The 22,381-nt window shown below is 49.4% G+C and overlaps 2 protein-coding genes and 1 long non-coding RNA gene across 4 annotated transcripts; 1 reads left to right on the top strand and 2 right to left on the bottom strand.

The window, feature by feature from the left end:
- Nucleotides 1-1,074: 1,074 nt before the first annotated feature.
- On the bottom strand, nt 1,075-6,354 carry TMEM74B (transmembrane protein 74B). 2 transcript variants are annotated; one of them, XM_070801439.1, is made up of 2 exons: nt 5,927-6,354; nt 1,075-2,065 (listed from the first exon to the last, which is right to left on the bottom strand). In XM_070801439.1, exon 2 carries the CDS (start codon nt 2,022-2,024, stop codon nt 1,323-1,325), a length of 702 nt encoding a protein of 233 aa, XP_070657540.1. In that variant the 5' UTR covers nt 2,025-2,065; nt 5,927-6,354; the 3' UTR covers nt 1,075-1,322. The 2 variants fall into 2 exon arrangements, with proteins under 2 accessions (XP_070657540.1, XP_019827736.2); XM_019972177.2 differs by lacking the exon at nt 5,927-6,354 and adding an exon at nt 5,678-5,892.
- Nucleotides 6,355-17,120: 10,766 nt separating this feature from the next.
- C13H20orf202 (chromosome 13 C20orf202 homolog) lies at nt 17,121-21,329 on the top strand. The gene is made up of 2 exons (XM_019972799.2): nt 17,121-17,330; nt 19,316-21,329. Exons 1-2 carry the CDS (start codon nt 17,265-17,267, stop codon nt 19,547-19,549), a joined length of 300 nt encoding a protein of 99 aa, XP_019828358.2. The 5' UTR covers nt 17,121-17,264; the 3' UTR covers nt 19,550-21,329.
- On the bottom strand, nt 20,081-21,909 carry LOC139186544 (uncharacterized). Its single transcript, XR_011570163.1, has 3 exons — nt 21,334-21,909; nt 21,072-21,253; nt 20,081-20,214 (listed from the first exon to the last, which is right to left on the bottom strand). It is a non-coding gene; the product is annotated as an uncharacterized lncRNA (long non-coding RNA).
- Nucleotides 21,910-22,381: the final 472 nt, after the last annotated feature.

Here is a 22,381-nt window from a genome sequence, read left to right as displayed (position 1 = left end):
GGGTTTGGGGGCTCACTGAAATGACCCCATTAGAGTCTTCAAACCAGTGACCTAGAAGGCATATATTCTCAAAGCCCTCTAGAGCCTTTCAGAATGGATAATGCCCTCCCCCAGTCCTCAAACACCTTTATCTCCTTGCCCACTAGGACCCACTTCCTTTCCTTGTCAGTAGTTTAAAGAGAGTCTGGATGGAGCCTAGAAAACACTTGACTAAGAGAAACAGAACAAACGGTGATCAATGTGGCCAGAATTTCCAGGCCACCAGAATGTGTGCCTGATTTCTTCCCCAAATAAATTGGGGCTGCACTTTGCTGCTTAGGGGGGTTGGGAAAGGAAGGTTACAAATTCAACATTAAAAAAAAAGTTTCTTTCCTGTTCCCAGAATAAGGTTATGCCTAAGAGACATACTATTGGGGAAGGGGTGGTCATGAAGGCCCACACTGTGTCCACAGAAATATAGCAAAGCCCTCACCCTTTCTTATTTGAAAGACCCCCTGCCCCTTGTCCAGGGAGTTAGTAAAAACTGCGCACATGACTGTAAAACTTGTGCTAGTCACTGCAGGTAATTCGATGCCATGACCGAAACCAGGCTGTCACAAACTGTATTTAGCCCAGCCTAACCTGAGGACTTAAGGGCTCCTTTAGCAGGACTGTGGGAGATGCTGGCTGTGTAAGTGGTGGCAACCCTGGTCAGAAAATGGCATGGAGAATGGTCAGCACCTGCTGACACTCTCCTCCCCTGAAGGAGTGGCCACATGCAGATACTCCTGTTCCATACGGGAATTCCTAGGGCATAACTGGAAGGGCCACCCCTCTCACATCACAGTCAGGGGGACTGAGGCCTGGAGAGGAGAGGTCATCCGAGGGATGACTTCTCCCCTCATCATGAAGCCACCTCCCACCTTCAGTGGTCAGGGCTGCAAGGGGTCCTTCCAAGGTCACCCAACACCCATAGGTGGCTGATGAGGACAGCAGAGGTCCCGGAATTCCCCAAGGCACGGGGAACAGGATGGGCAGCCTTTCAAACAACTCTCAACCCACAGAAATGCCAAGAAACCTCATCCTCCAAGGGCAGCGGTTTCCAGACTTTTGTATTTTTAGCAGCAGAAGCCATCCTTCAAACAAAACCTTATGCAAAACCTCAAGCTACAAAACAGACGGAGGGGCCGCTCTCCTAAGCGAAGCCTGGACCAGGCCCCAAGCTCCCCTTCCTGCACCCACGACTCCTTCCACAGGGCCCTCGGTGGAGCTCAGTCCAAAACCCCAGCCTTGGGGGCCTGGTCACTCCGAAGCTGAAGCAGCCAGAAAGAGTGGGCTCTTACTTAAGACCCCTGGAGAGCATGGCTGGTCTCTGAGACCTGGACAACTTCGTTCTCCACCAGGGCCTGGCCCCCGTCCCCATGGAGCTGTCTCATGCGCAGGTTGATAGAGCCATAGGTCTTCCTGGAGCCCCTGCCCGGGACGAAGGTGGGCCTGCGGTACAGCTCGCCCTTGCACAGGGAGACCATCAGCAGCACGGACAAGAGCATGCCGCCCACCGTGAGCAGCCCCAAGCCTGCGATGATGCACTTGTCCAGGTGCGAGCCCAGGCGTGCATAGTACATCTCCAGCCGTTCCATCTCCCGCGCCGACACCGTGTCCGGGTTGACGCGAGCCTCACGGGGGATGGCGTACGCAGTCACCACAAGGAGGATCCCGCTCACCAGGAAAACCAGAGCAGAGACAAAGCCGTAATCCACAGGGCGGCTCACGGGCTCCAGGCCTGGCCCCTCTTCTGAATGCAGGGATGCATCGTCTCTCTGGGGTCGGGGCCGCGAGGGGCCAAGGCCCCCAGGAAGGCTGGGGGAACGGCCTAGTCTGGTATCCCCAGGGTCCTGGAAATGGGTCTCGTGCTCCTCTGAAGAGAAGCAGGCATTCTCCACACCCCCCCTGGGTGGGGCTGCTGGACCCAGAGATGCAGGTCTCCTTGGGGCCTGGGGACCATTGTTCAGTGTCTTCAGTTCCAGACCAGGGGGAGATGCCATTGGGAAGGCGGACCCCAGCTCATCCCTTGGCCCCTTGGTAGCTAGAAGAGAAAACAGAAAAGTGGAATTTAGCAAACCTCTACTACTGACAGCCTGCTGGCACCAGACATCACACAAGGCCTGCTACTAGGCATGTGGGTTTTGGGCAATGCCTGTATCCTCTCTGGGCCTCAGCTTCCCTATTTATTGAATGACAGCAATAGTACTACTTCCTACTTAAAAGGGCTGATGTGAGGATTGAGATAATCCACATAAAGTCCTCAGAATAGTAAATTCTCAGTAAGTACTGCCAATGAGCTATTATTATGATGGCGGGAATTTAAATAGGGTAGATATCAGGTTCTAATCCCAGCATCACCACCTGAGCTTGGGCAAGTGCGGTGATCTTTCCAGACTCAATTTTATGATCTGCTAAGTGGGAATAAGCATAATGCTTCCCTCATAGGGTTGATTTGAGGATTTTGTTTCATAAAATAAGGTATGTAAGGCCCACCAGTTCAATTAATGGACACTGTTGTGATGAAATGAGGATATCTGGGGGCAGGGGAAGGGGAGATGAAGGTGGTTGTAAGAACAAAGAGGAGAAAGTTAGGGTAGCTTCTAGGAGTTAGTAGCATTTGAGCCAAATCTCAGAGGATAAGTGGGAAATCCCCCAGCAGCAAGACGGAACAAGGGCATTTTGGAAAGGAAGAGGGGTTGCCTTGGAGGTCAGCTGGGACTAGCTTTCTAAATTCTCTGAAAACCAAGCCAAGGAGCCAGGGAGGCAAGGTGTTGGGGCTGGGAGGGTTAACATCCCCCTGGGTTTTGGAAAGCTCTCTCTGGCTGCTGCATGGAGGACAGTCAGGATGGGAGGGAGGACAGTGGAGGCCAGGGGTCCAGAGAGGAACCCAGTATAGTCAGGGGAAGCATAGAGGCTGAGAGGGCAAAGAGGAAGGAAGAGCATATTTGAGAGCCATGACTGAGGTCAAGGCCAAATGCCTTTATATAAATAGAAGATGGGAGGACCTGGATGAGGGTGACAGAAGGGCAGCTGGGAAAGGACAGGGAAGGGGGGCTCTCTGCTCAAAGAACAGACACCCCACCCAAGTACCTGAGCGCCTGCCCACACAGACAGACAGCACATGCACCAAAGGATACCAGCTTACAGCCCATGGGCCATATTTGGCTCATAGGAGTTTTGCTTTTTCATGTTTCTGGTCTGTTCTTTCTTTTTTTTTTTTTTGGTGAAGCAGTTGCCAATATATAAAAAGCAAAAGATTCTACACTTTAAACCTTAGATGCCTGGCTTCTCTTGCAAAATGGATGAACCTGATGCCCCTAGCCCCCTTTCCCTCACAGCCACACAGCAGGAGCTGATGATGAAGTCTCCCTCAAGCAGCTCTAGTGCGCCCCCAGCAGGCCCCCCAGGCATGTAGAACTCCTGACCACCATGTCCCCAGGCACACCCACACCTTGTGGGTACAGACATCCCAGACCCAAGTCCGCACACAGCACAGAGACCCCCAGATGCAGAGTGCCTTACATGCCCTAGGGTGTCTACACACACATACACAGGATTCTAGACCTTTCTCTGCTTTCCCATGCCTGGGTTTATTCTCCAAAGCTCCCTGCTTCAGTGTGTGTGTATGTGGGAAAGAGAGAGGATATGAGCAAATGAACGGAGTGAAAATGAATGAAATGAATGAATGAATGAAATTCAAAGAGCCTCTGCGGGAAGGCACGTTTTTCGATCTTTCTGATCTTCCATCCAACATGGACTTGCATCAGACACCTCCTCTTAGCACACACAGGGCCTTTCATCTGAGTACAAAGCCTGTTTCCACTTACAACCCATCTCGATCACCACGTCCCTTCTGCCTGAGTTCCAATTTTAAAAATGTTTACTGAGCACCTACACTCTCTAGTGGGCCCTGGTGTGGACATTTCCCTCGGGAGTATCTTAGGTAACCCTCACGAGCCCCATGAGCAGGTGTTACTATCTCCGTTTTACAATATGTAGCAAGATCCCATGGCATATATGTGGGGGTCAGGAGCTGAACACACGTTCCCCAAGAATTGTTATCACCTAAAAGCCTAAAAACCCACACACTCGCATGCCAGTGGCATCATCTGGCCGTCCTTCCCTGGTCTTCTAGGCCACACTTGTAGACTCTCTACTTTATGCCACTGTTGAACAGCAACCATGAGCAGCTTGAGGTCAGGGATACGTCTGGGTCCACAGCCCCCTGCACAAGGCTTGGAACACAGCCAGTCCTCAGGAATGGTTTCACAACCTGCTCAGGCAGACAATCCTTCCCACACAACAGGATGGGGAGTCCTATTCCCGGACAGGCTCTGGCCAAACTGCTCCCACTTTCCAGTAAACCAAGAGGAGAGGTGTGTTCATTGACTTTTCTTTTTTTTTTTTTTACTTTTGGCACCAAATGCATTTTCCTGAGTGCCCAGCCAGTAATAGGGACTGGCAGTGACCACTCCTGCCCAGTTGGTGTCCAGAAGTGGTCCCCCACCCAGGTCTTCAGCATCTTCTCTAGAACTCAGCCCCTGGAAGGGCCCAGGAACCCTCTTCCCAGACCAGCACATTGATGCCTCCATATCTCAGAAGAAACCCAGGATACTCAGATTCTTGGAGCAGGGCTCTTTCACCTGGCAGGAAGCCAAAAATTTTTCCTTAGGCTGCCAACAGAGTTAGGAAGAGGGTGGAGGAAAAGAAGATTCCTTCTTACACAGAGTTGCTATGTCTCTGACACACAGGTTCAGAGATACCTAGGAGTTACAAGGGCATGCCCAATTGCTCAAAACATAAGCAGAAACAGACAAGCTGACAATGATGCTGGTTGTCCACTGCTCACACCCCACAGCTGTACCAGTTACACTCCAATGTCATTTGCAGTCCAACAGGACCTTAAAGGTACACCTTGGTCCCACACTCAGACCCCCAGGGGCCTTTTCCATATGCAGCATCCACAGACACTGGAACCCACACAATACAACCAGAGATCCATACACCACATTGGTATCCATGCCCCAAGAAAGGACAGAGCTGGTCACACACACACATACGCCTCAAGAAATGATAGAGTTGGTCACACACACACACACACACACACACACACACACACACACACAGAGTTTACTACTCTCAGGACTGCTAAGATCCACCAAGATCCGCCCAAGTCCAGCACCTCGCGCAGTGGCGTGCACTAACACGCGGGGGAAACAGACGCACAGCGGGCGTGGGTAAGCTTCACAAAACCCAGTCGACAGACACACGCACGAGTTGTACACAAAGCCTCGGGCGCTCAGATACGTCCACGCTGTGATACCCAAAGTTCCGAGCAGAAAGCTCCAGCACCCCAGCTGCCCGCTGCACCCACGCGCCCGCCACCCCGCAGCTCACACCCCCCTACTCCTGCCCTTGACCACAAACACTGTTGGGCCGGGCCAGGCCGGACCGGGCCGAGCGGCGCCGGGAGCCAGGCGGCCAGGCGGCCCAGGGAGGCCGGGATCTGCGAGGACCCGCGTGCGCCCAGGTTCCCTCGCCGCATGTCCTTCGGCCCGGCCGCGAGGTCAGGCTAGCTCTCCTCGGCCGCCCCTCTCCGCCTCGGGTCCTCGGCCTCCCGCTGCCCGCAGCAGTTCCCTCTTGGTGTGCCTACCTGTGCCGAGCCTTCGTCCTCACCTCCCCACCTCCCCACGCGGGAGGCGAGGGCGCCGAGCCGCCTCCGGGCAACGGGGAGGGCGCGTCCTCCCCGGGCGCCCGCCCGCCTTCTTCCAGCAGCCGGTGTTGGTGCTGCGGCGCAGCCCAGGGGGAGAGCGGGCCGGGCCGCCGCCTCCTCTTCTCCCCCTCGGCTCCCGCCCCCTTCCCAGCCGGGCCCGGCCCGGAGCCGCGGCCGAGGCGCACGTACCTGCTCGCGCCGCGCGGGGCCGTACGGCGGCGGCTGGGACCGCCAGGGAGGCTCCGGGGAGGGAGGCACGGGGAAGGGGCGGGAGCCGGGGATCGCCGAGCGCCGCGGCTCGAGCTCCGCCCGCGGCCGGCGAGGGCGCCGGGAGTCAGCTCCGGGAGGCACTGGGAGGCGGGTAACAGACTGGGGCGAGGCTGGGGGGACGCGGCTCCATCCTCCTCCGCTTCCCCTTGGGGCAGGTCTGGTTCCCCAGCACCTCGGTCCCCAGAACCGAAGCCTCCAGCCGGCCCGGGCGCAGGGGCGGGGCGCGGGGTGGGTGCTGAAGAAGACCCCTCCCTCGGCCGCTGGCCTCGCCCCTCTCCTGGGGAGCCCCTACTGCGCCGGGTCCCCACGCTTACTCCGCTTCTCAGCCCCTCCCACACACGCAACCCGCTGGAGGGACTCGGGGTCCTCTCCGAGGTCCTTAGGGCGGGATGCTCTTCTCCGGCGCGTGCGGCTCCGTGACTCGAGGGCGCCACCTGAAGGCGGAAAGGAAGCCTCTGATGAACCAACCTCTGTAGTGCCCCCTCCCCTGGGAAGCCCACTGGACAACCCCACAGGCTCCCTGGCCCCAGGGGCCCTTCCAGCTGTGTTCTCTTGGCCTGCATTATTGTCCTTATCTCTGGGAGCTGTGGTTTTCACTGAGTGTCAGCCTCCTTCCTCAGACTGGCAGGTCCTGGAGGCCAGGGCCGCAGACCGACGCTCCCAGAGCCCAGCGTGGCAGTGGGTGGACAGGTGGTAGTGGGACACATTTCACCGTTTCTTTCCTTCTGGGGCTCAGACTAAGGTGAATTAAATTTCACTTCACTTCAATTAAGTGAAATGCCTAGTGCACTAAAGTTAAGGAGACACTCGCTCTTTGGGAGCCCAGGCCAAGCCCAGAGAGGAGCTGGAGCTGAAGATCACCAGCTTACTGGAAGTCTCTGTGAACAGCTCACTCTGGTGGCCTCAGGTGGAATCCTCCCACCTCTCTGAGCCTCAGTGTTCGCCTCTGCCAATGGGATCATGAAAATGCAGACTCCAGGAGCTTTGGAGGGGTCAGCAGAGGCAAACCGTCCGGAAGTAGAGGCACGGTCCTGAGTCCTCAGCCGCGTCATGGTAGAGCTGGACCTGTCCTGCTCCAAAGGCCTGTGCCATCCTTGACGAGTAGGACAGCAGAGGCAGCCCCAGAAGCCAGGTGCCCAGGCCTTTGAGGCTAGGGTGATGGAGACCTGGGCAGGACTTCCAGTGCTGGGACGAGTGGGAGGGTGTCAGGCTCTTCCTGCCTTCCAGAGGCCTGGCCTACTGTTGTTGTTGTTTAGTTGCTCAGTCAAATCCGACTCTTTGAGACCCCAAGGACAGTAGCTTTGGGATTTCCCAGGCAAGAATACCTGAGTGGTTGCTATTCCCTTCTCCAGGGGATCTTCCTGACCCAGGGATTGAACCTGGGTCTCCTGCATTGCAGGCAGATTCTTTACCATCTGAGCCACCAGAAAAGGCGGATTGTTGGGAGACTTCAGAAGAGAGCTGTCTGTGGCACCAGACTCCCAAGGGAATCCTAGCTCCACCACCTTTGTGTGAAGGGGCCCCTCTTGGAGCTATTTCCTCTTCTGTGTAATGGACTCAGTAAGGGTAATGGGATTAGATGAAATGTTCCCTATACAACATCCCACCATGTCCAACTCAATGGACATGAGTTTGAGCAAGCTCCGGAAGTTGGTGATGGACAGGGAAGCCTGGTGTGCTGCAGTCCATGGGGTCGCAAAGAATCAAGCATGACTCAGCGACTGAAGTAAACTGAACTGAAGGGTAATGGGACCAGAAGAAGTACTCCCTATGAAGTTCTCACAGTTCCCTTCCTCAGCCTTTGCCTTTGCTGTTCCTTCTGCCTGGGACACTCTTCTTCCTGAGACCCCCCAGAATGTGCCCTCATATCCTTCACATCTTTGCTCAAATGTCACCTTCTCAGAGACACCTTCCCATGGCATCTTTTTAAGACTAGCAGTACCCCAGCACCCTTTACTCCTTAATTCTGAATTTTTCTCCACAGCATTTATCAGCTTCTGACATTTGCTTATTTCTTTCTTTATTTTCATCACCACTAAAATATAAATGTTAGGAGGCAGAGACTTTGCCTTATTCCCTCTTGCTGTATCCTCAGGTGCTAGAAAAGGAGCCAACACAAAGGGGGCTTTTGATAAGTGTTTAATGAATAAAGAATGGAGAAAATGAGCATTTATTGAGCTCCTATTATGTACTGATTAATCAAGACGACTCCATCCCCATCCTACCTTCTAGAAGTTCGTATTCTAGTGGGAGGAAAGGATAAGCAAAGGTAATATTGCCACAAAGCAAAGGTACCCTGCAAGCTTTCAGCAAGGAGCTGACCTTGTTTGGGACTCAGGATGGCTCCAGGTTCTCCTGTAGAATTGAGGGCTGAGCTGAGACTGGAAGGATGAATAGGAGACAGCCAGGTAAAAGAGAGCAAGGAAGCGAGGCCCAGCAGAGGGACTGGCATGGGCAAAGGCTCTGGCGTAGAAGGGAGTGTGGTGAGTGTGAGGCTTTATGGAAGACAGGATGGTTGCCCTGCAGGGCTCAATAAGGAACATGGGACATGAGGCTAGACTATCAGTAAGCCAGGTCACTGCAAATACTTGTAAGCCAAGCAGTTGGTTCTTTGTCCCCAAAGCAGTGGGGAGTCACTGATCAATGTGAATAAAGGGTTAACAAAAACTTTTCCTCTTCTGTGTGAGAATTTGACCTTTGGTTAACTGTCTAGCTCTGTTTCCTTGGAAACAGATAAACATATGTCACTATGTTACCTGGCAACATTGCAATGATAAAATATGACCCGGAGGAGGAGCCTCCAATGATCCATGTGGTAATGGATTTGAGTTGGAGATATTAGTATAAATTCATGTTTAGCATAATATTGATACAGATGATTACATACTTATGATACATTTTATATACAACTGTAATTGTGTATACACACAAGTTAGTATACACTGTATTTCCTTTCTCTGTCAGCTAAGAGGACCTGGCTGCATGATACTGCATAGTAATAAGCACATCTACTGCCCAGATCTTGGTTTCTAATACCACTCTCCAATAAAAGGAACCAGGGAAAAATGGTTGATGCTAGGACTGGAGCTGAAAACATACAAGACAAGCCTGGAGCATCTAATAGTGCCATAAAATAAAGAAGGAACCAACAACACACACACACAAAATGATGGGAGTATGTCAAAAGACATAGGGGTTGACTGAAAGAGCTGATAGCCAAACTTGGAAAAATCTGATAAAAAATAAATAAATAAAGTAATATTGAACTATAACCTAAAATATGATAAATGCAAAAATGGGGGAAAAGATAAATCTCTGATGAAGAATTCCAAATACTCTATCCTCAAGGAAGAGAAATATAACTCCCAATTCTTTTTTTAAGAATTCTGTGTAGAGATTTTTTTAATAAAATTTGTAAACATTACTTTCCATTTATAGTTATTAAGAAATATTGACTAAATTCCCTCAGTTTGTGCAGTACATCCTTGTAGCCTATCTTACACACAAAAGTTTGTATCTCCCAGTCCCCTGCTCCTGTATTGCCCCTCCCCCTCCTGGTACCCACTAGTTTGTTCTCTATTATCTGTGCGTAACTCCCCAACCCTTAAACGTGGGCTGAGCAGAGTGACTTTCCGAGAGTGCAAAGTGGAAGTGGGGGTGGAGAATAACTTTGAAAAGGAGAAACTGACAACCCTGATTACCTTGGCCAAGAACAAGGTCAACCTCGGCAGTCAAATTATGTTGATCGTAGGTATCCTGGATATGATGTGATGACAGTGGCAATTTACTTCTGTGATCTCTCTCCCCAAACCCATAACCCCCGTCTAACCATGAGATAAACATCAGACAAATCCCAACTGAGGGACATTTTACAAAGTACCTGGCCTCAGAACTGTCAAGGTCATCAAAAACAAAGAGAGTCTTGAGAAACTGTCACAGCCTAGCGGAGCCTTAAAGAGGTATGATGACTATACATAATATGGTGTCCTGGATGAGATCCTGGAACAGAAAAAAAGAGCATTAGGCAAATACTAAGGAAATCCGAATAAAATATGGATTTTAGCTAATAATAATAGATCAATATCAGTTCATTAATTGTAACAAACTTATCATACTAATATACGATGTTAATCATAGAAATTGGCACAATGTCACTTCTGCTGCATTCTGTTGCTTTAGGGAAGCTCACAGGCCAGCCCAGAGACAAGGGTGGGGAGGTCTACATAAGTGTCTGAATACTGAGAGGCATGGATCACTGGTGCTATTATTTTCTCTATTTTAAGATGAGGAAGTGGAGGCAAGAATGATTAATAACTTGCCCAAGGTCACACAACCAGTTTACGATGTTTCTGGGGTTCAAATCCAGACCCGACTCAGTGCTGATAACCACAGTTCTGAGTTCTGTCATAATTTTCAAAGCATGTGCAAAATTCCTGAGCTGTCGTTATTCCCCCTGACCCCCCCATTTTTTTTTTTCCTGGTTGCACCTCATGGTTTTCAGGATCTTAGTTCCCTGTCCAGGGGTTGAACCCAGGACACCACGGTGAAAGCACCGAGTCCTAATCGCTAAAGAGCCAGGGGACTCCTAATCCCTTTTTTATGTAAAAATTGAGTGCCAAAGACAGAAGAGAGTGTTCTGTGGCCACCCTGAGGGATAGTATTAATAGAAGTACAACCAGAGCCAAGGGCTTCTGACTTCCAGATGGATTTGAGGACCTCGAAGTCCCGAGGCTGACGGAGTGCATGCCTATTCTCCCCATCACTTTCAGTTTTACCTCCTACTCATCCACTGGAGGAGGGAATTGGGGTTCAAATCAATTGGGCAGCTTGCCTCAGAGTCACACTCAAAGTGAGTTGGGGCCAAGAAATTACACTTTTCCCACCATTCCACTCTGCTTTCCCAGTCTCCACCACCTCGTCAGGATCAAATGCCTTGTTTCCCTGACATAAGTGGACGCAGAGCTGTGACCTGGGCACCTGGGCATGTGACAGGTGTATGTAGGATACATGTACACAGGGGGCCTGCGTACAGGGCAGGAGGGCTAGGATATTCATATATTCTACACAGGACGCTCATGCACAGAAGAGGTACCCAGGACTCGTGTACAGGGCACACGTGGATGGGACCTGTCGTAGGTTGCATTCCCCCAGAAGCAAACCCAAGACAAGAATTTTAGGGCAAGTGGTCTATCTGGGAGGTGGTCCAGGAAGCACAGTAAAGGAGTAGGCAAGTTAGACATGGAAGGGAAGGCTTCCAATGTACTGCCAGAACACTGATGAGCACATGGCTGCTGCTGACGCTGGGGACTCAGTCCTGCTGGACTGAGTCTTGTTCCATCCGGGAGCCAAGGGAGGCGAGATATTTATCTACAACAGCTATTTGCCGGCACTGTCCTCTGCCCAAGGCAAGCATGTTCCTTAAGCAGAGAGTCAGATGTGCTTTGCAGTCGGAAGCCCTGGGCACATATGGAGAAGAGGAATATCAGGGGGATATGGCGGGGCCCTGGCAGCGTTTGCTACAGGACTCAAGAGGTGCAGGGTGCATGTTCAGGACCCATGAGTACACAGATAAGGGCACAGGCATAAGACAAATGCTTGGATTACCAGCCTTGCTGTCTGGCTTGAAGGGAAGGCCTGCTGGAAGGTGATGAACAACACAGAAGAAGAGGTGGTGTCGGGACTCCCCAAGTCAACTGGTCCTCCATCCCTGTGCTCCTGCTGGCCGCTGTAATGGCATGTGCTTGCGTGGCAGGAAAGGTGGGTTTAAGGGCTCTCACAATGTGGAAGCTTCTCTCTGCTAAACTTCCACTTCATTTGTATTTCACAAAGTAGGGATGAGGGCTAAGGTGCCCAGGATAAATGAGGGACCACTTCAAGGGTTGATAGGGCCTTAGATTAGAAGTCAGACATAGAAGCAGAGCTCAGTGACATCACTGAGCCCACTGGCCCCTTCGAAGAGATGGACATAACTCTGCCCATGTGTCTCAGCTACTACTCTTGCATCTTGGATTCCCTGTCTTCCTAGCCAGCATCACAGAAATCCTCTCCCTGCTATGGACTTCACAGAGCTGTTGTGAGGAGCAGATCAGGTCATGAACAAGAAAACACTTGGAAGAGAATAAAATATACAGGAAGGACCTGAGTAGGGAAAATCAAGGAGCCTGCTTTCTCTCACTAGCTCTGCTGCTGTATTTTCAGGATATTGGTTTGACTCCTATAATCCGCCCATGGGATTCTCCAGGCAAGAGTACTGGAGTGGGGTGCCATTGCCTTCTCGGACTCCTATAATAAGGAGACCCAAAATGATAATGCCTGTAAAAAAACAGAGCTCATTTCTCTTTCATTTAAAAGTATTCACGGTGGTTAAGGCTGACACAGTGGCTTCACAGTCACTAGAGACTCTCTATCCTCCACCTGATGGTCCAAGATGGCTGCTCCACCTCCAGGCCTTGCGACTACATTCCAGTTAGCAGAAGGAGGAATGGGGGAGGGGCAGGAACCCTCCTCCCTCCTGTACAGGACACAGCCCAGAAATTGCACACATCATTTCCATCCATATCCCACTGACCAGGAGTTAATCATCTGACCACACTTCCCTGCAAGGGAGTCTAGGAATGGTCTTCTGCCATGTGAAAGGATACAGAGGAACAACTTGCAATTTTGCCCTAGCTGCTGACTTGCTTGGGCAGCTCACATCTCCATCTGAGCCGTGGTTTCTTCATCTGCACATTTTTATATTCTATTCATTCACATATCTATGCCAGGGCTTATGGTATGAGGTATGACTTTTGAACCACTTGATTACTAATGAACTCTCTTGCTAGCTGGATCATGAGCCCTGTGAGGTCAGATGTGAGGTCCTTCTTACTCACTGCTGGCATATAGGGCAGGGTCTGGCACATGGAAGCTATGTTACCAGCTGCCCATGGATGATGTGTGGATGGCCATTCTGGCTTTGATAACTGGTGAGGACATTTTTCCTCATTGAAGAGTTGAAGTTCTTTCCTTTCTAGGCCTCCTGCCTCCACATCCCTTTCTCCCCACGTGCCAAGCCTTTCCAAGCCTATGAAATAAGATGTCTTCTGAGCCAGGAATGTGAGAGGGGGATTAAAAATAAATGAAAGTACATCAAAACAAGTTAACCACAAGACATGGCTTCCCAGGGTAATTCGGTGATGGCACTAGAAGTCAAGGACTGAGCATTAGAGGCTCTAACTGCCAAGCACTCCTATCAACACCACTCCTGTGTTGGACAGAGAGCCCGCTGGGCTGCCCAGCACAGAAGCAGATGCCTAACCCGAGCCCCCATTGACTCTCCACCCCTGCAACACAACAGGCAAGACCCTCCCACGCAGATCAAGGAGAATAAGTGCTAATTCTAACCCTGTTGCCTACTTGCCAGAGTAACCCTAGGAAAATCTATGCCTCTTTGAGCTTTAGTTTCCTCACCTGTAAAACAGGGTTAATAATAGGTTCTTAATCAACTATAAAATGCAGATAACACACGACTGAGCGACTTTGCTTTCACTTTCACTTTCTAATCAACTATAAAATGCAGATAACAAGGGTACCTACCTCGTAGGCTGCTGCTGCTGCTGCTGCTGCTAAGTCGCTTCAGTCGTGTCCGACTCTGTGCGACCCCAGAGACGGAAGCCCACCAGGCTCCCCCGTCCCTGGGATTCTCCAGGCAAGAATACTGGAGTGGGTTGCCATTTCCTTCTCCAATGCATGAAAGTGAAAAGTGAAAGTGAAGTCGCTCAGTCGTGTGTGACTCTTAGCGACCCCATGGACTGCAGCCTACCAGGGTCCTCCATCCATGGGATTTTCCAGGCAAGAGTACTGGAGTGGGGTGCCATTGCCTTGAGGTTCCCAAATGTTCTCAGCTCACAGCATCATTCGCATCTCTGTAATTTCTGCACAGTGCCCCAGGCCCAAAGAAATGTCTAATGGTTGTTTGTTATATTAGGTTCACACAACTTAATAATAGTAGTTTGTCCAGTATCCAACAGATATTACTGTGCTTCCCTCAAATTTTAAAAATATTTTGCAGTGTCTCTGAGCTTTCTGCAGTGCCTCTGGGTGCCCTCGCACTCAGTTTGGAAATGGCAGTCATAAGGTTTTGAGGATGAAATGGGGTTGTGTTGTCAAGGGCTCACCACGATGTTTGGTCTGGAGTCAGAGATCAATAAACGTTGGTGGTCCTCAATTGCCCTTCAAGTCTCTTTAGTCCTCTCTGGTCTCCTGCTGCTGCCACCTTATTGGGCTCCTTGAGGCCTGTGGCCCCTCTTCTGAACTAACTTCCTTCTAGAAGAGAATCCCAGCCCCACTTCCTCATTCCTCCCTAACTCTACCACACGTGTGGCACGATCTCTTCATAGGTGGAATATACTCTTAATCTGGAGCTTTTGCTTACATAGCAAAAGTGACAGTATGATTTTCAGAGCCTAAGTCTTCAGAGGCCTCACACGATTCCACCTGCTCTCTTATCCTCTGCCATTGCCAAGAGAAGAACTTGCCCCAGTAGCCTGATGATTCCAGGAAGAGGACAAGGGACCCAGGGCACAGGCTCAGGTCTGCAGATCTGAATCCCAGTGTAGACCACCCCAGCCACACCACAAACTCAAGAGCAAAAATAAACAAAGTTTCAAGGTATGGAGTTTTGGAGAGTTTTGTTACATAAAATTCTTGTGAGACAACCCAACCCCTCTTACTGTATCAAATTCAAATTCTCTGAGAGAAGGCCTGATTGGATCATGTGGTCACCACCCAGAACATGACTGCTTTTACACCATCACCCATGAGCCAAGGGTCTCCCTCCTGTCCAGTCTGCAGGTAAATACCTTGGTTTGGGACACCCATTTCTAATCCAGGCAGCTGCCCCATACTTACAGGGTCCAGTGCCAAAAAGCCTGGTGACCTGCCTGGAAGCAATCATTTCCGGCCTCTGTGTTCAGAAGGGCTGTGAATGTGGCAAACAAGGGTTTCTTGTATCCTCTTGGGTTCTAAAGAATAACAGCTCAACTAGGAAAAATTACCCATAAAATTTTCTCTGTGTGTGGCAGTCAGAATGCATCTCAAGCTGTAAACTGCAGGGTATGAGAAATGTGATGTTTCTTACAACTCATTTTTGTAACTATTTTAAGCCTCCTTATGCTTAAAATGGAAACTATGAAGCTCAAGCTCACATAGAAAATTTGATAGAACCGGGCTTTAGAACCCAGGTGTCCTGGTTTTCTGTACAGTGGCCTGGCCCCCTTCCCTGCCCAGTCAGTGTCACCCTTGGAAGGATGCTTCAGGTCTCATCTCAGAGCCAGGGGAGCCCCTTTCCAGCTGCCTTGATTGTCTGGGCTATGCTTTCACGTGCCACTGACCGAGTGCCCACTTCTTGGAAGAATTCTTAGCAACCCTTTCCTCCTACTGAGTCTCAGTCTGCTTCCCTATGTCCTGTACCCCCACCCTATCTTTTGGAACTACACTTAAATAAACACGATTTTTCTTTAACTTATAATTTTTACTTCTATTAATCCTATTTAGGTTTTTTAAAAAATACCCCTTCTTAAATAGTGTCTTTTTTCTTAGGTTTTTTAATTCTTTTGTATGGTTTTAATTCTTTTCAAAATACTGTTTTGTTATTTCATCTGAAGTTCTTGGGGAAGTGAGGTCTAATACTGCTATTGAAGGTGTCTGCTGACTCTCACTTATGGTGGATGATTTCCTTGTGTGTTTGTAATCTGGGGCTATGCGTTCATTTTCAGTGGGGCTTTATCTATGAACAGCTTGTGTAGCCCAGGTTGAGGGAAAGTCCCTCCCAAATGGGTTGAGTTTGTTTTTCTGGTCACCTCAGCTTCTTATCTGTGATCACTATGTTAATTCTTAGTTTGGAGTTCCTAGTTCAAGTGGATAGAATAAAATTAAAGCCTGTGTGAGAATAGATCCTATTCATTGGCATCATAATATTAACTTGATCTTGGTTGTTTCCATCGATTAGCATGTCAGCTCCAGGAAAGAACAGCCTTTTTCTCTCTGATTTTGGGCTCTGTTCCTCTATCTGCCTACAGCAGAATTTGGCACACAGTAGGCATTCAATAGGGCTTCCCTGGTGGCTCAGCAGTAAAGAACCTGCCTGCAATGCAGGAGACCTGGGTTCAATCCCTGAGTGAGGAAGATCCCCTGGAGAAGGGAATGCAACCCACTCTAGTACTCTTGCCTAGAGAATCCCATGGACAGAGGAGTCTGGCAGGCTGCAGCTCATGGGGTTGCACAGTCAGACACCACTGAAGCAACCAAGCTGCAGCAGCAGCAGAAGGCACTCATAAGTATATGTTGAAAAGGAAAATTAAAGAACACCCACTTCACGGGTGTCCATTAGGACTGTGTTTGCCCAATTAAAAATTGGAGTTCTTGTCTCATAAAACAGGCCGATGCTACTGGTGATTCTGTGACTGAGTGATTTCAGTGCCTCTACAGTTTTTTGAGCCTTTATCTAAGGGTTGCAATATGGTTACTGTAGCTCCAGGCATCGCATCCACATTCAAGGCAGAAGGAAGTAGAAGAAAGTAAGAGTAAAGGAGGAGCACCACTGACATTTTTCCTTATCAGGTAGGTAACATTTTCCTAGACGTCTAACAGCAAATTTCTGTTTTTATCTCATTTGCTAGAAATGGGATGTGTGGGCATCCAGAAGAAAGGGGACTTTTTTCTTCTGGAAAATGAGCATTTCCCTTATCTATGGACTCAATAGATGGGTAAGGGAGGGAGGAAGGTGACTGGGGATACAGATGTGGTATCCCCCCCCAAATGAGATTTTATTCATCTATATATGTATGTATGTGTGTGTATATATACACATATATGTATAATTTAGAACAAGCCCTCAGAAAACAATGTGGCCAAAAAGTATGGACACCTATTTCCACAATAATTATTAATTTTGTCATTTAAAGCTTCTGTGATCCTGTGGGCGTCAGATTTGGATTCTGGAGCCCACAGGCACTGAGACACCCGTAGCTCAATGATCTCTCTCCTCCTTCCTCCCTCCTTGCTCTGTTCAAAGTACTGAAGCCCTTTAAAAAAAAAAAAAAAAAAAAACCTACATTTTTCAACATGAGCCACTTCCTGCTCTCATTAACTCCATCCTCAGTGACTTAGCCAGGCCCCGATCCTGGCCCAAAGAAGGGAGCCGGACTGTCCAAGTCTAAGGTCTCTCAGGTCCATAAGCAGAGCAGTTCGGCATCAAGGTTTCCCCCGAGGAGCTGAGATGAAAACAAAAGAAGAGCCAACCTCGAGTCTCGGGCAGACCCTGGAGTGGCTGAGAAAGGAGCTGGTAAGGCTTTGTATTTCTTTTTACCTTACACCTTCACCCCACATCTTCCAAGGTCCCCTGGTTCCTACCTCCTAGGGGCCCCCTAGGCTGGGGCAGAGCTGCAGGCTGGGGTGTAGGCCCCACAGGCTCCCATCTGGGATCAGCCACACTGTGCACAGTTGCCACCCCAGGTGCTGGGATAAGTAGGTCGTGGCCTACATAGGAGGCTCTGGGTGCAGTGCTTGCCAGACTGGTTTTAGAATTACACTGAGTCTGGTATGTGCCCAGCTCTGTGGCTTGTGGCCTCTAGCAAATGGCTTTGAACTTCAGTCTCCTTATTGTAAAAGGGGGATGACAATAGTACTAACATCACAAGGGTTATTGTGAGAACTTGGTGAGGGGATGGTATAATTCACTTTGTGCTTGCTTGGCACATCTACCCTGGCTCTTACAGTCCTGGCCCAGCTGGAAATGGTGTACCAGAGCTGTCTTAGCCGGGGCCTTCTAGAAAGCAGACACTTGCACAAACTCTGGGGTATTCCTGCTTATTTGGAGGTGCAAGCCCAGAGGGGTGAGAGTGAGGGGAAGAGGTGCGGGGGCAAAGGCCAGTACTATTCCAGCAGATGCCTTGTGTTACCCAACTGGATGCCACTTACAAATAAGCCCTAAAGAGGCCAGCAGCCCTCTTGGCAGCTGGTTCTCCTCACTGTGGGACTCTCTGCCTGGAGGAGGAGCTGCACTCTGCCCGAGAGAAGTTTATCCACCCCACTCACTCCTGTCTCCCATTTCCTGTCTGTAGATGTCCACGCCATGGGGCACTAATTCTCCTGAGCTTATGAACGGTGTTACCTGGTTCCTCAGTAACTGCTCAGGAAGCCAGGTCTTACATCTCTCCTTGTGATGTTTCTTCCAAGTCCAAAAATAAAAGGATGCCCCCATAGTATGTGGGGACACTAGCCAAGAGAGAGAAGGAGGTGGTTTGGGGGAACCCCAAAGGGAGCCCAAGGTTTGTATCTCAATATGCCAGTTTCAACCCTGGGAGAACTTATCATCCTGAAGAGGAAGAAGAGGGCGGTTAAAAATAGACTGATCAATTCAACAACTTAAAAAACTAAAAAAAAAAAAACAAAAAACATGAGCTTCTACTTCTGGCTCAGGGGAGGGTGGGATGCAGGGACAGAAAGGATTGTCCAAAAATGACCTGCCTGGGTTGCCAGGCAACAGACCAGCTGGGACCCAGGCCTGTCCCAGCTTGGTGGGAGGGGCTGGCCCAGTAGGGATCCTCATGGGTCCAGGGGACTCCAGTGGCGGAGCCACAGCTAATTATAGGCTGTGTGCTGCTCCCTCCTTGTGCTCCCCTAAACACTGTGTCCCCACGTTAAGACTGCTTAGTATCTGAACTCAAAGAGCTGATTTTCATTTGATAAAGTACTTCTCTCCTACCCATGAGGAAGAAGAACAGGTGGGGGAAGGGGGAATGATCTGTAGGTAGAGGGGCCTCCCAGATCCAAATGCACCCCCACCTCCACATGATGCCAAGAGGTGAGTTTTGAGTCTCCACTTACTGGTCCCCGACTGGTAAGGTTCCCAGTCAAGCCTGCTTTAACCTCTATCACTGGGAATTTACATGACTCCACAAGGACTCCCCTCTGGAGCCCAGCCAAGGAGCCCCAACTGACTATCAGGGAAGCATGTCCGTCACTCTACGCAGCTAAGAGAACAAATCAGTAGCACCAACAACTACCATGGATAAAAGTCTGGTGCTCTTCCTCCAGTTCTGGAATCATAAAGCCCCCAAAGTCCTGCTGGGATCTAAAACAAGGGAGAGATCCTTGGAAGGCAAGTAATTTGCTTTCCACTTTGCAGATGAAGAAAAGGAGCCTTCAGTGAAAACATGGCTTCTGTGAGGCTGTGGGCTTGTCTCCGATTAGACAGTGAAGGAGACATCTTTCTGGGAAATGTCCAGTGCTCTGGCCGCTGCCTCACATGCTTCTTCTCTCTCCTAGACTGAGATGCAGGACCAAGACCAGAGACTCCTGCTTACACTGAGGCACCTGCACAGCGTCCTGGAGGAGCTCCGCACAGAGAGTGTCCAGTGGGAGGACGCCAGGTCGAGTGGCGGGACCTCCCCCATCAGAGCTCGAGCAGGCTCTGAAGGCAGGGGCCGCCAACCCTTTCCCTCCAGGCGCCTGGCCCATCTCCTTCAAGGGGTAGACAGCAGACGAAGTTCCCTCCCTTAACAGGCCGGAGATGACCTTGACTTTAACCCTCCCCCAACCAGTCTAAACTTTGACTGTGATGCTGTTGAAAGAGAGCACTGGAATGGGAGTCAGGAAGTCCAGGCTCTGGATTTACCCCTGCCCTCATTCACTCTATGTCCCTGGAACTGTCACTCAGCTTCTCTGTGTCACTCTCCTCTCCTGTCACTTAGCAGTATTTCACAAATAAGCTAAGAGATGTGAATACATTTGGGAAACAGAAACATGTTATATGGCTTCTGGCCAGCACCATGGTTGTAATCCTATTCTTGGGAATTTCTCACAAGGTGATTATTAAAACAAAGAAAGAGCTCAGTGTGCCAGGGTGTTTATCCAGTGTTGCCATGGTGAAAAACAGAACCCCATGTAGTGACTTGATGATTGTTTTCAGGCCTTTTATTTCCCTTTATCTGAAAGCAACAGGCCCTACAACCACCCTGGCCATAGGGATCAGCATGTGACCAGGCTTGGGCAATTACAGTTCATCATCATCCTAACAACATGATTGGCCCAGTGGGTGGCCCATGTGACTTCACAGAGCCAATCACAAACCTTCTCTGGCATTACCCTCTTGATACTTGTTCTTCTGAAGTTGCAAAGCTGGGTCTGCCAGTGGCCAGGATTACTGTGAGGTGACAGAGACCTGCCTGGAGTAGGAAACAAAGAAGCTGTTCAAAGAGAAGCAGAGAGAGGGTCATTCAAGAGACGGGCAGGCCAGAAGGGTGCTGGCTCTCTTTAGTCCCTGGTTTCAGACTCTAGTTCGGTGAGTTACTCCTGTTGTCTATCCAGAGCAAAAAAACAGAAAATTCCACCACTATCACCTATGAACTCAGGCACCAGTTTGTTTTTGCTTAAGCTGATTTGAGTAGGGTTCCCCTCATTTGCAACCAAAACGGTCCAGATGGTCAAAGAAACAAAGAAGAGAAATCAGGAAAAAAAATTGTTTTTCCCTCATTCAGGGTTAGCAACACCAACCCTGTTTGGCAGGCAACAAGATGTATGATGTGGCAGAACCCTCAATTATATGGGATGGAGTAATAACTTTTAAAAATTGTATTTGCCTATAAGAAAGACTTTTAAATGGAACAGGTGAAAATAATGTCCTGGTGTTAAGATGGTCCAATTATCATCAGGCTTTTTTTGTTTTTGAAAATCTTCTGGCACGTTGTTAGGATATTGTTTTTAATGGCTTTGAAAAAGTAAACCCATTGCATAAGGAGGCAAAGGGTGGGGGGAGGGTTGTATTATATATACAGTGTCCATAGTCAGACTAACCTGGGGCTGTTTCTATACAGTATTTGATAGTACGAAAAATTGTACTCTATCAATGGCTGAATGCATAAACGAAATGCAGCACATACATACAATGGAACATTAGTCAGCCTTAAAAAGGAAGGAAATTTTAGCACTGCTATAACTTGAAGACATAGGTGAAACTTGAAGACATAATGCTAAGTGAAATAAGCCAATCACAAAAGGACAAATACAGTATGATTCTACTCACACGAGGTACCTAGAGTAGTCAAATTCATGGAGACAGAAGGTAGTTCTGGATGTCAGGAGTTGGGGAGCAGGGAGTCATTTAAGGATTGCCGTGCTTCAGTGTTACCAAATGACAGAGGTTCTGTGGATGGATGACGGTGATGGTGGTATAACAGCGTGAACGTACTTGATGCCACTATACACCTTAAAATGGTTAAAATGATATGTATCTTATGTTATATTTCACCACAGTTAAAAATAAATACTTTAAATTTAAAAATTACCTGCTCTGTGATGCTGGGGCTGGAGCTGGTTAGACTTTGCCAATAAGCAGGGTGAGCTAGAGGGACACCGAAGGGCTGGAGGAAGGAGAAAAGACTTGCTTCTTCATCTTTCTTCTCTTTAGCTTCTCTGGTGGCCTTCCTGCTCCCATGAGCATCATCCAGCAATGCTCCTTCACCTCACAGCAGCAATTCCTCCTGTGGCACCAGTCAGCAACCCCTTCTCAGGGCTCTAGGTTCAGCTCCATGGGGCACTTCCCCCAACTGCAGAGCCAAGAGCTCCAGCCAGAATCTCCTCCCCAGAAGTCTGAGTTCCTGCCCTCCTGGCCCCACCCTGCTTTCCAAGACTCGAGCCCCAGCTGAGCACACCTTCTTTCTTAGATACCTGAAGTGGAGTACTGCACGTCTCCTGCTTTATGTTTTTCAGTTTTGATCATCTCAGCCTCTTCTCTTTGTTCCCTCAGGCCTGGGTGTGGTAGATGCTTCCTGAAGTGCTACTTTCATTCTATCTTAGAGATCTTTTTATAACCTTTTGGTCATCCAGTTAACAACATTATACTTGGTTAGCAATTCTCTATATTAAATTCTCTCTGTTAAAATAACTAGGGTGGTTTCTGTCTCCAGCCTGTCTCTGACTGACACAGTTTTCAACTTTGGGCTATCATTACCGATGCTGTTGTAATCACGTCTGTTCATGTGCATAAGCACAGTGGCTCTAGGATATACAGGTTTCCTCCACTATCCAAAAGTAGAGTGTTCCCATGAAACATCTCACAAGCTGAAACTGTGTAAAGTGAAGAAACAGTTACCTTAGGACAGATCTTGGTAACAGAGGCACAAAATGAGATAGACTGAGATAAAGCACAGACACAGGTCAAAGCCAGACCAAAGCTATGGTGGCCTGGTGCAGAGAGATGCTGAGTGCAGTTCCTGGGGAAATTCATGGGGAAGGAGCTTGGTGGCCCCAGTCCCCCCTGCCCCCTGCTGCCCCTCCCCAGGGTGTTTGCTGCCTCTGTAACAGCTCACCCCAGATCAAACACTGAACATCAGT

The sequence above is a fragment of the Bos indicus genome, chromosome 13 (genome assembly GCF_029378745.1).
Source record: "Bos indicus isolate NIAB-ARS_2022 breed Sahiwal x Tharparkar chromosome 13, NIAB-ARS_B.indTharparkar_mat_pri_1.0, whole genome shotgun sequence".
NCBI lineage: Eukaryota > Metazoa > Chordata > Mammalia > Artiodactyla > Bovidae > Bos > Bos indicus.
Note: the sequence above shows the minus strand (reverse complement) of the source record. Positions and strands in the feature narration are given on the sequence as shown.